Source organism: Hemitrygon akajei, chromosome 23 (assembly GCF_048418815.1).
Source record: "Hemitrygon akajei chromosome 23, sHemAka1.3, whole genome shotgun sequence".
NCBI lineage: Eukaryota > Metazoa > Chordata > Chondrichthyes > Myliobatiformes > Dasyatidae > Hemitrygon > Hemitrygon akajei.
The window spans coordinates 33604107-33618028 of record NC_133146.1 but is presented as its reverse complement, the minus strand read 5'-3'; the positions used below and the strand labels follow the sequence as shown (position 1 = coordinate 33618028).

General features: G+C 42.9%; 1 protein-coding gene across 2 annotated transcripts in view; it reads left to right on the top strand.

Moving 5' to 3' along the window:
• rnls (renalase, FAD-dependent amine oxidase) overlaps positions 1 to 13579 on the top strand; it is a 165699-nt gene extending 152120 nt beyond the window's left edge. For both annotated transcript variants that reach the window (XM_073027363.1, XM_073027362.1), the window contains 3 exons: positions 6823 to 6996; positions 7969 to 8144; positions 12074 to 13579. In XM_073027363.1, coding sequence (XP_072883464.1) covers positions 6823 to 6996; positions 7969 to 8144; positions 12074 to 12226 — 503 coding nt within the window. In that variant the 3' untranslated portion in view covers positions 12227 to 13579. The remainder of the gene's footprint in view (positions 1 to 6822; positions 6997 to 7968; positions 8145 to 12073) is intronic.
• Positions 13580 to 13922: the final 343 nt, after the last annotated feature.

Genomic DNA, 13922 nt, shown 5'->3' with positions numbered 1-13922 from the left:
TGTACATTTTTGGCAGTTGAAACCTAAGCAAAGCAGCCAATCGTTTAGATTTGGCATGTAAAACTGACTAGATATCTAACAGGTCCCAGATTGCTTCAGCCACATGCAAAGCAGTTATATAACCACTACTTGAATACTGCTAACCCGTTTGTCTTTAATTCATCCTAAGTTTAATAAATATGAGTAAAAATATGTAAGTATCTTTAATCTATACAAGTTATACCATGCAAATTACCATAAAGACCATAAAATATAGGAGAAAAATTAGGCCTTTCAATTTGCTCCGCCATTTCATCATGGCTGATCCATTTCCCTCTCAATCTCATTCTCCTGCTTTCTCTCTGTAATTTTCATGCCCTGACTAATCAAGAACCTATCAATCTGCACCTTAAATGCACCGAATGACTCTGCCTCCACAGCTGCCTGTGGCAACAAGTTCCATTGATTCACAACCCTCTGGCTAAAGAACTTCCTCCTCATCTCTATTCTAAATGAACATCCCTCTGTTCTGAGACTATACCCTCTGGTCCTAGAAACATCCTCACCACATCAACTCTGTTGAGGCTTTCAACATTTGATGAGATTCCCCCCACTAACCCCATTCTTCTAAATTCCAGCAAGTACAGGCCCAGAGCCATCAAACACTCCTCATATGATAACCCTTTCATTCCCGGAACAATTCTTGTGAACCCCCTCTGAACCCTCTCCAATGATGGTACATCGCTTCTTAGCCCCAAACTGCTCAGAATATTCCAAGTGAGGCCTCACCAGAGCCTTACAAAGCCTCAGCATTACATCCTTCCTTTTATATTCTAGTTCTCTCGAAATGAATACTAGCATTGAATTTGTCTTCCTCACCATTAACTCAAACTGGAAACTAACCTTTAGGGAATCCCACGAGGACTCCCAAGTCTCTTTGCACCTTGGATTTTTGAATTTCCTACCTGTTTAGAAAATAGTCTATGCTTTTGTTCCTTCTTCCAAAGGTGCACGACCATCAGTTCCATCATCCAAACCAAGGTGTCCCAACGCCAGCCCCTGCAGAACACCAGTAGTCACCGGCTGCCAACTAGAAAAAATTCCTTTTGTTCCCATGCTTTGCCTCCTGTCAATCAGCCAATCCTCCATCCAAGCTAGTATCTTTCCTGTAATACCATGGGCTCTTATCTTGTTAAGCAGCCTCATGTGTGGCACCTTGTCAAAGGCCCTCTGAACTTCCAAGTACACAAATCCACCAATTCTCCTTTGTCAATCCTGCTTGTTATTTCTACAAAGAATTCCAACAGATTTGTCAGGCAAGATTTTCCCTTAAGGAAACCATGCTGACTTTGCCCTATTTTATCATGTGCCTCCAAGAACCTTTAGACCTCATCCTTAACCATCGACTCCAATATCTTTACAGCCACTGTGGTCAGACTAACTGGCCTATAATTTCCATTCTTCTGCCTCCCTCCCTTCTTGAAGAGTGGAGTGACATTTGCAATTTTCCAGTCCAATTTCACTTTTAATTAGTAATTTTACTTGAAACCACTGTCTAGCTTTGGAGCAATATACAGTATGTAGTGCATTTCAACCAATTTTAGGGTTTGAATGTACAACATATTGCCTGTATAATTGCTTTATTTGTATAGAAGTTAATCTGTTACACAATCAAATCCCATGTTACTGCAGTTCAGATAATGGAAATTCACCCTTTCAGAATTCACAAGTCAGAATAAAAGTTCACTCTTACAGAATTTCTGTGATAAGAAATAAAAAATATATACTAAATATTATTTATTTTCAACTTGAATGTCTTGATAAATGTGCATATAATATAGTTTCATGTTATAGAAAATTGGGATATGAACCAATTTCTCAGCACTCGTTCCCCTTGTGAATGCAGGGTTGCTTGTACATGTGTACCACAGACAAAGCATGTGTTCAGAGTCCAAGCTTTCATATCTAGTCAAATAGGTGCCCAGACATCAATGCAGATGTATTTTAACTTGCGCTCAGAGCGTGTGCACGTATCTAAACAAGTGCTCACAATACAGTGTGTGTGCATTTAACATGTGTACAGTCTTGTGCACGCACGAATGCACACTTGTATTCGGAATTTCTGTGCTTGCAAACTTAAATGTATGTCCACGGTTCTGTACACCTACATATCTACCTAAACTTATGTTCAAATATCTGATCAGTGTACTAAAACGTACTTAGAATTCGGAGCACTTTGCCAAAGTTGTGCTCAGTGTTCTCTGCATCTGTAACTAAACTTACATTCAGAGTTCTCCCTCGCCTTCCTCCTGCCCCTCCCCATCTCACTCCCTCTCCCTTCCCCTCCCCTCCCTCTCTCTCTCCCTTCCCTCTCCCTCCTTCTCTCCCCCTCCCTACCCCTCTCTGTACTCGCCTCCCTCTCTCTCCCACTCCCCCTCCTCCTCCCCCTTTCTCTCCCTCTCCCTCCCTTCCCTCCCCTCTCCTTCTCCCCTCCTCCCCTCCCCCTCTCTCTCTCCCTGTACCCCTCCTCCCCGCCTTTCTCTCCGCTTTGTCTCCCCTCCCCCTTCCTCCCTCTTCTTCCCCTCCTGCTCCCCTACCCCTCCCTCTCCCCCTCCCTCTCCCTCCCCATCTCTCCCTCCCCTCCCCTCTCCCTCTCCCTCACCCTACCCCTCCTCCCCCCACCTTTCTGTCTCCCCTCCCTCTCTCCTTCCTCTCCCCCTCCCTCTCCCTCCCCTATCCCTCCTCCCCCCCCATCTCTCTGTCTCCGCTCCCCCAATACGTAGTTTTACAGACACAACATGCATCCAAACATACACCATCGTAGTGCAGCGGTTAGCGTAACGCTATCACAGCACCAGTGACCCGGGGTCAACTCTGCCACTGTCTGTCATGAGTTATCCCTGTGACTCCGGGTGATCTGGTTTCCGCCCACATTTCATAGATGTGCAGGTTACTAGATTAACTGACCACGTGCGTGCAGTTGAGTGACATAGGCTTATTGGGCCAGAAGGGCCTGTTCACCGCACTGTATTAATAATGCTTTTTAAAGAAAAATGTTCAAAGCTCTCCATACAGGATGTGTATTTAAGCATATTGTCAGCATCCTGTGCACGTTTGTATCTAAACCTGTGTTCAGAGGTCTTCCTACGTTCATTAATCTTTGGTCAAACTCCTGCATATGCACATGACTCCTTAACATACAAAGGGTTGTGTTCCTGGCCAGGTCACTAATCACACACTCTGCCTGGGATCAGGTGCATGTTGCGAGAGCCATTGAGTGCACAGGCTCTCATACTGTATACCTTTTGTACAGCTACCTGTGACTTCAGTTAAAACTCCGAACTGAACACCATCTGTCACAGCGGGGATTTCAGTCAACCCTTGTGCCGTGTCTGTTCACTTTTAAAAAATCTCTATGTGAACACATCAAGTCAAAGTCAATTTATTATCAAAGTGCCCTGAGATTCACTTCCCTGCAGGAATTGACAGGAAAATAAAGAAATACAATAGACACTTTGTTAATGCATTCATTTCTTGTTGAAAAGGGAATAGTACAGACATAAAGGAACACCTCACTTCAGCCATTCACAAGTGTAGGCGTTCGTATGTGTGTCAGGGAGTGTCTTATATCTAAGCATTCTGTGTATGTGATACAAGATATGATATGTATTCAAACATGTATTCAGTGTACTGGCCATGTTTACCTAAATGTGTTCTTTCTTTGTATCCGAACGTTTGTTCAGCGTTCCTTACATGTGTACGTCAAATATTTCATACTGCTGTATTAGAATTGGGTGTAAGTTTTTATGTAGCAGTGTATAACGTGGAGGATCTGAAGTGGGAGCAGAACATCAGCTCCATCCTGAAGAAGGCCCAGCAGCGGATGTATTTCCTGCGGCTCTTGAGGAAATACGGTCTGCCTCAGGAATTGCTGCTGCAATTCTACACTGCAGTCATTGAGTCTGTCCTGTGCACCTCCATCATTGTGTGGTTTGGAGCCGCCACCAAGCAGGATAGAACCAGACTACAGCGCACAATGAGGACTGCCGAGCGCATTATTGGAGCCTCCCTGCCCTCTATTGTGGTCCTGTACTCTTCCAGGTTGAAGAAGAGGGTGGGGAACATCATAAAGGACTCCTCCCATCCTGCGCACGGACTGTTTGATCTGCTTCCGTCTGGTAGGCGCTTCAGATCCCTCCAGACTAAGACTAATAGGCACTGGAGAAGTTTTTTTTCTACTGCGGTCACTTTGCTGAACAGTTAACTGCCGGTTAACTGTCGGCTAACTATTACTTGGATTGCACTACCTGTATGTATAATCTATATTTTCATTTATATTTATCATTATTATTGTTATGAGCAGAGAGACAACATCTGCCGGAAGTAAATTCCTTGTATGTGCATAGGTACTTGGCGATTAAAGTCTGATTCTGATTCTGATTCTGATTCTGATATTGTTATGTTAGCCTGTAATATTACCAAAGCATTAAAACTATGCAGCCACTTGTCAGTTCCACAGAGCCAGGTGTCGAAGGGTCGGGGAACCCTGAAGGAGATTCAAGGCCAGGTTGAGGTTGGTTAAGGGATGGATGGATAGGGAAGGGGGTGGTTCCTCACAGGAAGAAGCCAGCATGCAGGAGCGTGCAAGTAGAGGCCTTAATTACCTCTACTTGGCTCCGACGGGCAGGGGTTATGGTTGGTGTACTCAGCCGAGAACTCCTGAGATGTGCACGCTGTTGCCTGGCCCTTTGTGGCAAGGGACTCCCAGACAGATGGAAGAAAGAAAAATAATCAAGGATGTTTCAGAAATTTTAAGGCCCAGAACATTGAGTGTTTATTGATCTCCATAGATACTGCCTGACCTGCTGAGTTCCTCCAGCATTTTGTGTGTGTTATCAAAGCATCTCTAAGAGTGTGCAACATACCCACTGATTAGTGAGAATATCTGCCGCATGACCCACTCAAGATGAAGAAGGGGCATTGTGGATCTTCATATAATTCCATACTTCCTTATGACATAGAAAGAGGTCACTTCGACCCATCGAGTCTTTGCCAGCTCACAAAGCATTCCCATTCCCTCACTTGTTTTGTCAGTAGCCTATTCTCCTGTCCATGGTAATGTTGTGTGAACAAAATCACTGGAGAAAATTAATTAATTTTATTCAACAAAAGAAGGAGCAGCAGGAATCATATCAAGATGCTTTCGGTCGAAAAGTCTGCTGGCCCAGTGTGGAGCTCTATATTTTATGTGTCAAAGATCAAAGGACAATTCCATATTTACAATGTATGGACAATGCTTTCTTTGAAACCATGTACAACCTTCACACCTCCTGATTCACATCAACACCACAGACATCGAAATGAATTTTAATCAGCGTTGTCTGGTCTGGGATCCACTGCTTTTTGGACCTCATTGTTCAGAGCTGCTCTCCAAATTAAACGCACAATACAGTTTCAGACGTGAAGACTGGCAGCCAAAGTCAACTGCTAATTGTAATGTCCTAAACCCAAAAATCACTCATGTCCTAAACCCAAAAATCACTCATGTCCACAACACATAGCAGTTAGCATGATGCTATTACAGCTCGAGTTTGGAGTTCAATTCCGGCGCTGAATGTAAGGAAGTTGTACGTTCTCCCCTGAAACACGCTCATTTATTCCAGCTGCTCCTGTTTCCTCTCACGGTCCAAAGACACACCGGTTAGTAGGCTAATTAGTCTTTGTAAATTGTCCTGTGTCTAGGCAAGAGTTAAATGGATGCGTTACTGGGCGGTACGGCCTGTTTGGCTAGAACAGCCTGTTCCGTGCTGTATCTCTAAATAAAAATAAATAAATGAATCTCTCCCAGATTCCACCACTCAGCCACACATGTAGTGGCCAATTAAACTATTGGCAGGCCGTTGGTATGAGGGAGGACGAGTGTGTACCCTGGGGAAACTCATCGGGTAACAGAGACTCCAACCAGACTGTAGCAGGGGGATCACTGTTTTGAACCAGAGCCATTAGGCAGCAGCTTTACCAGCCGCGTCACTGTGCCACACATTGCCCCGAGACCCTCAAGTCCCTGCAGACAGAATCCCAGTGTAAACTGTGGAAGGAGTGCGTTGCCTTCAAGTTACCCACCACTTGTAGCAGAGTCTGAGGGTCCCGTGACGGCCTCTTCGACCACCACAGCACAGACAGAACTAGAGTGAAAACAAGTCATCTTCAGTCCTGAGCGACTGCCAAAGAAATAGGTAGAAGGTCAGATCATGGGGGCCAAACCCCATTCCACTGAAGTGAGGTCTATTTGTCACTTAATTCTCAATAGACCTGCATCAATATTCCTTCATGCCATAAATTGCACAGCTTTAGAATTACCAACTGCAACCTCACCCTTTCTTCTCCACTTTCTTCTGTCCATTGAGGCACTTTCTGTTATGAGCTCACCACTTATTAGAAGAATGTTTATAGCTGCAATAAAATTTTAATATCATGCGCTCTCACGGTCAATCTTGTGGTGCAAAAGTACATTTGCTGCTAACCTATTTCAAATACATTAAGGGCCTGATGGGTTAAAAAGCTCGTTCACTGCTGGCTATGAATCGTCAGTGTGGATTTTGCAGAATGGAACCTGTCTCCCGAGAACTAAATTGAGAGTACTTAAACTAATTTCATTTCTGACCCTTAACACCCTTCAGAGACGCAGGTCCCTCGCCCCATCTGTCTGAGCTGACTTTCAGCCAAAGTCCCATTAATAAATCCTTGATAATGAATGCATTATTGTAAAGCATTCAAAAATTTAGTCAAATAAAATTTACTGCATGAAAGTAACTGATTTTTCCACTATTATTCTTTCCTTAGTTATAAATGAATCACAAAGGCAAAAACTGGAAACTGTGAGATATTCCTCTCGATTTGCCTTGGCCCTTTTCTATGAAGCAGGCACTCAGATCGATGTCCCCTGGGCAGCAAAGTATATCGTCAATAATCCCTGCATACGCTTCATCTCCATCGATAATAAGAAACGCTGTTCAGGTCAGTCCTGCTATTCTTTTTCTTCACATCAACTAGGCAGGCACTTTACCAGTATTCCACTGAAAATTTATGTCAGTATTCACCAAGCTCTGATCCTGTGGTAGTAAAATGTCCTTTCCTTTGGATGAGTTGTGAATTCCAGACCGGGTTGCAATTCTATGCAAGCGTCCACCTAGTGTCCTGGCCAATAAAGATCCCTCAAACAACACCTGATACAGAGTTTCGATCCGTTATGTTGGCAATTTCTTTCATCCACAGATGCTGCCCAACCTGCTGAGTTCTTCCAGTAGGCTTCTTGTTGCACCTTCAGATTATCTGCTCATTTTCACACTGTCATTGTGGAACTTTGCTGAGTATAGCTGGGCCACGTTGTAACCACATTATGCCAAATTTATTTCATTGATAGTAAATTGTCTTGGTTCATCCTGAGCTCATGAAAAGTGTTGCATTGGAAGTCTTTCTTTCATATCTCCATCTTAAAGAATTGAACAGATAGTGCAAACACCTTTATTTTTGCCTTGTTATCACCATCTCCTCTTTCCTGAAGACATTGGAGTGGATTTTCAATTTAACACCCAGGCAGATTACTGGTATTAGATATAAATGGTGGCTAAAGAAGAGGTTCATCTTCCATTATCATTGTAAATCACACCAAACACTGTCCACACCTTAGCTACTTGGACAAGTTCAGGTGACCAATAAGAGGCTATTCTTTTCCATAAATCCTATCATAACTGAGCCGACAATTTAGGATGCTTCCATCCTTTAGACATCCTGATCCATTGTACACGTTAGATCCTATAGCTGTCAACAAGAAATGGCACAAAGAAATTTGAGATAATTTGAATGTGGATTGATTGGTGACACCATTCCCTTTGTGAATGCTTGACTGTGTTGAAAGGAATCAGCCAGTTTGAATCAGTACTATCTCTAAGTAATTCTTCTACCAATTTTTTTTGATGGCATGTGTAGAGGTACCTGAAGTCGGACCTTCAGTGGTTGTTCACACCACTGTTCAATTTGGAGCTGAAAGCGTGCATAAAAGTAAAGAAGACGTGGAGCCTCTGATCCTCGACCAGCTGCAGCAGATCCTGCCAGGACTGCCCAAGTCTATCAGTACCAAATGTCACAAGTGGAGGTATTCGCAGGTAACTCACCTTGTCTAGGTCAAGCTTTCAGAAACAAAGCCCATGCTCTTTTTGTTTTGCATGATTACTCTTCAAACCAGAGAACAGTACTTTCCAACGAGGAAGGTATCTGTGCTTTCGGGTTCTTTGCAGCACATTTAGAGAATGCACCAGGCAAAAAAAACCAATCATTTTATCCAACAAGTCTGGAATGCTGCCAATATCTCCAGGTTTGCATCCACTCCCTTTAATTCAGTTTGACTTTATTTAGTTGTCTGATGAAATATTAAATTGACAGACTGAGTTCTGGGACTGAAATTAATTTGTCCTATTCTGTAGGTGCAAAATCACATTGACATCTAATGATCAAATGATTCCACATTTGGAAATCTAACATTGAGTAATAAATGAACAATCAGCGGTATTCTGCATTTTGGTAGTAATGTATTGATAGGCATTCATTCTGAGGTTGGTGAACAAAGGGAGGTGGTCATGCTGGTACAATGAGGATATTTAAGAAACGTTTGGACAGGCAGATAGACATGGATAGGTTCAGAAGGATATGGGCCAAATGCAGGTAAATGGGACTAGCTCAGTTAGGCAACCTGGTCATAAATGCAAAATATTCTGCAGATGCTGGAAATTCAGAGCCACACACACAAAATGCTAGAGGAGCTCAGCGTCTATGAAAATAAATAATCAGTCAATATGTTGGGCTGAGACCCTCCAACGTGGTCAGCGTATTTCTGTGTGCTATAGCTCTGTGATTCAATGATTATCATGAGAAGGAAGTGGAAGGGATTTTCCAAAACTCCTGCCATTTACTGGCAAACACACGTTAATAAAATATTGGGAGAAAACTTGGAAGTTTTCTTTAATCTTCCAAATAGATTTCTGTTCTACTGCCCTCCATTCGATAACTCTTTGCTGTTGAATTATCAAGCCGGTAACGCTATAAAATGCTCAAAGCATCCGGCAGATCAGAAAGCAATCTGCAAAAGGCAAAACTGCCTTTTATCAGAGCGGAGAAAAGTTAGAATCAAACCGATCTTAAACTGTAGAGAACTGGGATGGTGGTATGAACAAAGGGAATACCTGTGCTAGGGTGGAGATTAGGAAAGACTGAATGCACAGAAGGTCATGCTGAGACAGTAGTGAAGGATTAAAGTCATGGAGCCGTACAGCACACAATCAAGCCCTTCGGCCCTACTTCACCATGACAACAAAGATGCCTTCCTGGGTTTATATGACATTCTCCTGAATTTGGCCCCTGTCGCTCTAACCCAGGGCTTGCCAACCTTTTTTATGCCAATTACCAATACCATTAAGCAAGGGGTCCATGGAAACCCCTGCTCTAACCCTTTCCAGTCCACAAACCTTTCCAAATGTCCTTGCTGTTCTGTCTCAAAGAGGGATAACAGAAGACAACAAATAAAAACAGAGGCAAGAGAGAAAAGGAAAAAAGAGAACAGAATCCTTTTATGGAACTATACAATACAACTGGAGAAGCAGTGCTCTTTAGAATCTGGAAATGTGAATTATTTACAGAGGAAGCTGGATTTACTCAGCAGGGCAGTGAGAGGAATTGAGTTACTATATATTATCACAATTAACTGGGAAAAGCTCATTATCTGAAAGTATCTAATTGAAAACTGGGTCGTGAGGGCTGTAACATACCCAGTGTGAAGATGAGATACTGTTACCTAAAGGTGAGATAGGCACCTGACAGAGAATAATTTACAAAACCGTGGACAGAGACAGGGGAATAGGGGAGGTGGGTGTTCTGTATGAAATCAAAATAAACCTGAATTAGACTCCTTCTGTGATTCTAGACTATTGGAAGTGGCCTTTCATACAAGTATCTTGCCCATTGGATTTTGAAAATGATTTGCAATGCGGGATGGGTTGTAACCTGGAATAACTTAGCAGCATAGGGGAATCAGTCTTTCCAAGGTGACATCCAAATGCTGAGATCGAGGTACAGCCCCAAATGTAGAAATCCCTTGCCATTGCTCAATGTACCATTTTGCATTCTCTTTACATACATTTTGAAGCTGTGCATTACTCCCTGCTCTTTGCTTTCCCAGATTCCTCTAGATGACTGGGATAACACCAGGTGTGTGGTCCTTCTACTCCAGTCACTTTGTAATTTCCATGGTGTCTTTAAGGGCAGTCCTTTAAGAACTCACTGATAAAAATAACATCAAGTCAGTATGAAGGGAGTTGGCGTTCGCCGATGGATGAATCATGTCACAAAACAGCACAGATGCACAAATTTCTTGTTAGCATGTAGATATATTCAATTCCCCAATTTACAAAGGCTTCAGTTTTATTTTCTTGTATAGTAACTGACCGTTAATGAGAACTAGTGCACTAGTTTCACATTGACTTAATTGAGCATAAAAGTCTAGATTATAACAAATATTTGTGCAATACTTGTCATGCATTGTCCCCTTCTGATAAACGATGTGTTTAGACCATGGTGATACAAATCAGGATTAAATGCTAATTGTGATGGATTCACCAAACCATACATTGTAATCAATTACATTAAGAAATAGATATTTTCATTGGCAATTGGAATGGACAAACACAATTTTCTACTACATATACAAAATGCTGGAGGAACTCAGCAGGTCAGTTAGCGTCTATGAAAAAGAGTAAACAGCTGATGTTTTGGGCCAAGACCCTTCATCGGAACTGGGGAAAAAAGATGAGGTCAGAGTAAGAAGGAGGGAGAGGGGAAGAAGAAATACAAGGTGGTCCGTGATAGGTGAAAATGGGAGAGGGGGAGGGATGAAGTAGATAGCTGGGGAGTCGATTGGTGAAAGAGGTAAAGGGCTGGAGAAGGGGGAATGTAATGGGAGATGACAGAAGGCCCCAGAAGAAAGGGAAGGGAGAGGAGCACCAGAGGGAGGTAATGGGCAGGCAAGGAGATAAAGAGAGAGAGGGAAATGGGAATGGGGAATGAAGGGGGGGTCAGTTACCAGAAGTTTAAGAAATGGATGTTCATGCCATCAGGTTGGAGGCTATCCAGACGGAATGTAAGGTGTTGCTCCTCCACCCTGAGCGTGGCCTCATTGCGGCAGTAGAAGATTTTCTGCTGTTATTTTTTAGGAGTACTTAGCACTCTTAATTTAGTGGATTTAGACGATTTGTCTATTACTAGAGTCATTTCCCTAAGTTCTTAAATCACCTGATAGGTTTTTATAACGAAAATGAGAGACAAAACTCAGAGAATGAATAACACTCAGAATGCTGGTGCCATTCAATTAAATGTTGAATGTCATCATTCCTTTTTTGACACTGCCAGATGGAAGCTGTAATTGGAAACTGCTGGCAACAACAATAAGTAGATGCACCGCTGGTGGCATCTTCTTTCACACACTATTAATTTCACACACAATTAATAAACAGTCTTGTAGCACGACTGGTAATATGACAGTGCGAAATGGGAATCCTCAGGAGGGATCGTAGTAGATGGGAATCCTTGGACAGGAGAATGGGACATAGGAATCCACCAGTTCCTTAGATGAGAGGGTAGTAGATGAGAATTGTTGAGAGGATAGTGGGATATAGGAATACTTGACTGGGCGACTGGTGGAGGGTGTTTCTCAGGAGGGAGTTGGGAATCGTCTGGTGGGAAGGCGGTGGATGGGAATCAGTGAAGGGGAACACAAGAGACGGGAATACCCAATTGGAAGCTGGGAGACATCAGGTGGGAAGGGTAGCTGAGAATCCAAAGGGGGAATGTAGGTGATGGAGTCACAAATGAAAAAAGGGAATCTTTTAATGAGAGTAGTGGATGGGAATCTTTGGTGGATGGGAATTTCTGGAAAATGATGTGGGAGACAGGGATCCACAGCTGAATTCCTGTGGTAGGAAATGGAAATCCTCAATGGGAGGGGGAGCAGATGACAATACTGACTATATTTGCGATTTTCTTGCAGGTCATTGACGCTGTCTCAAACGTTCCAGGGCAAATGACTCTCAACACTCAGCCTCTTCTTGTATGCGGAGGAGATAGCTTCACACACTCAAACTTTGATGGGTGCACAGAATCAGCTTTAGCAGTCTCAAGTGTATTGAAATGTCATTTATAAAATTCTCCCTCTTGTACCTGAATGTTTCGCATTACCTCTGAATCCCTCACTCTGCTCTCAATCTCTGGGTGAATTGAAAAGCCTTCAAATGAATTTAGCATGAAGATAATGTTTGCATTTAAGCTAAAATGTAATGGAAGCATGTGTTACGCATTTGACGTGTAATCTAGGGACACTTTTCAGAGTACGCTAAAAAATTACTGACTACCAGTGACAGTATTCTAAGGCAAAAAAGACAGAATGATTTACAGTGACTAATACTATTAATTGGAACTTCAGAAAATGCAACTACCAGCCAATTTTCGCACTCTATGTTCATGTATTGTAACTTTTTTTGCTCTAAACCGCAAATTGAAGCAATTGCAGTTTTCACAATGAGGAAAAGTACTTTAAGATTTTCTTCAGATTTTACATAGAACATAGAATAGTACAGCACATTACAGGCCCTTCGGCCCACAATGTTGTGCCGACCTTCAAACCCTGCCTCCCATATAATCCCCCACATTAAATTCCTCCATATACCTGTCTAGTAGTCTCTTAAACTTCACTAGTGTATCTGCCTCCACCACTGACTCAGGCAGTGCATTCCACACACCAACCACTCTCCGAGTGAAAAACCTTCCTCTAATATCCCCCTTGAACTTCCCTCCCCTTACTTTAAAGCCATGTCCTCTTGTTCTGAGCAGTGGTGCCCTGGGGAAGAGGCACTGGCTATCCACTCTATCTATTCCTCTTAATATCTTGTACACCTCGATCATCTCTCCAAAGAGTAAAGCCCTAGCTCCCTTAATCTCTGATCATAATCCATACTCTCTAAACCAGGCAGCATCCTGGTAAATCTCCTCTGTACCCTTTCCAACGCTTCCACATCCTTCCTATAGTGAGGCGACCAGAACTGGACACAGTACTCATTTTGCTTAATTTCTGAAAGAGAAAGTATCCATTCCATAGTTATTTTCACCATGGTACTCATTTACTAAACTCAGCTGGCGTTTGGAACTTGCTTCTCTCACTGGGTGAGATTAAGGTTGTTCTGAGCCCAGCAGGGAGGCGTACAGGTTGCACCATCTCAGGGGAGTGGAAATGCTGGCAAATCAAAGCCGACCTTCCAAGTTTGCATCTTCTTTCCCACACCCCCGACTCCATCTCCCAAACCCCTGGCAATCTATGACGTAGAAGCAGGAGGCCTCTAATGAGCATTGTATGGCCATTATCAACTCAGACGGTTAAAGGCAGAAATTGATCTGGTAATTTTATATTTGTGCGTTTAAGATTTGCGTTTCTCCCTTATATAAGCTCTGGGTCCACATCACACATGACACTGGTGTTACTGGAAATAAAAGTTAAAATATTTGCCTGTTTCCCATTTGTCTTATTCTCCCTTGCCTCTTTTCTCCCTCTTTCTCTTCACCTGCTTTTCCTTCCTTTTCTGTTTTCTTCACTCTCACTTTTTTTGCCTTGCCTGTTTTCTTCCTGTGCAGATTTTCCTTGCCTGGGCAGCTTTCCCCCTCTTGCCCATTTCCTCCTTTCTTCAATGCCTTCAGGACTCTCTCTGCCAGGTGTTACTTGAGCTGATCTTGCCAAGCTTTTAAGACTATCTTGCGCACAAAAGAGGCTGTAATAGAAAATCAAATCACTAGAATCAATTACAGTCACCCAAACCCGTGCTCTCCTCTGCTGACAGATCCATATTGTC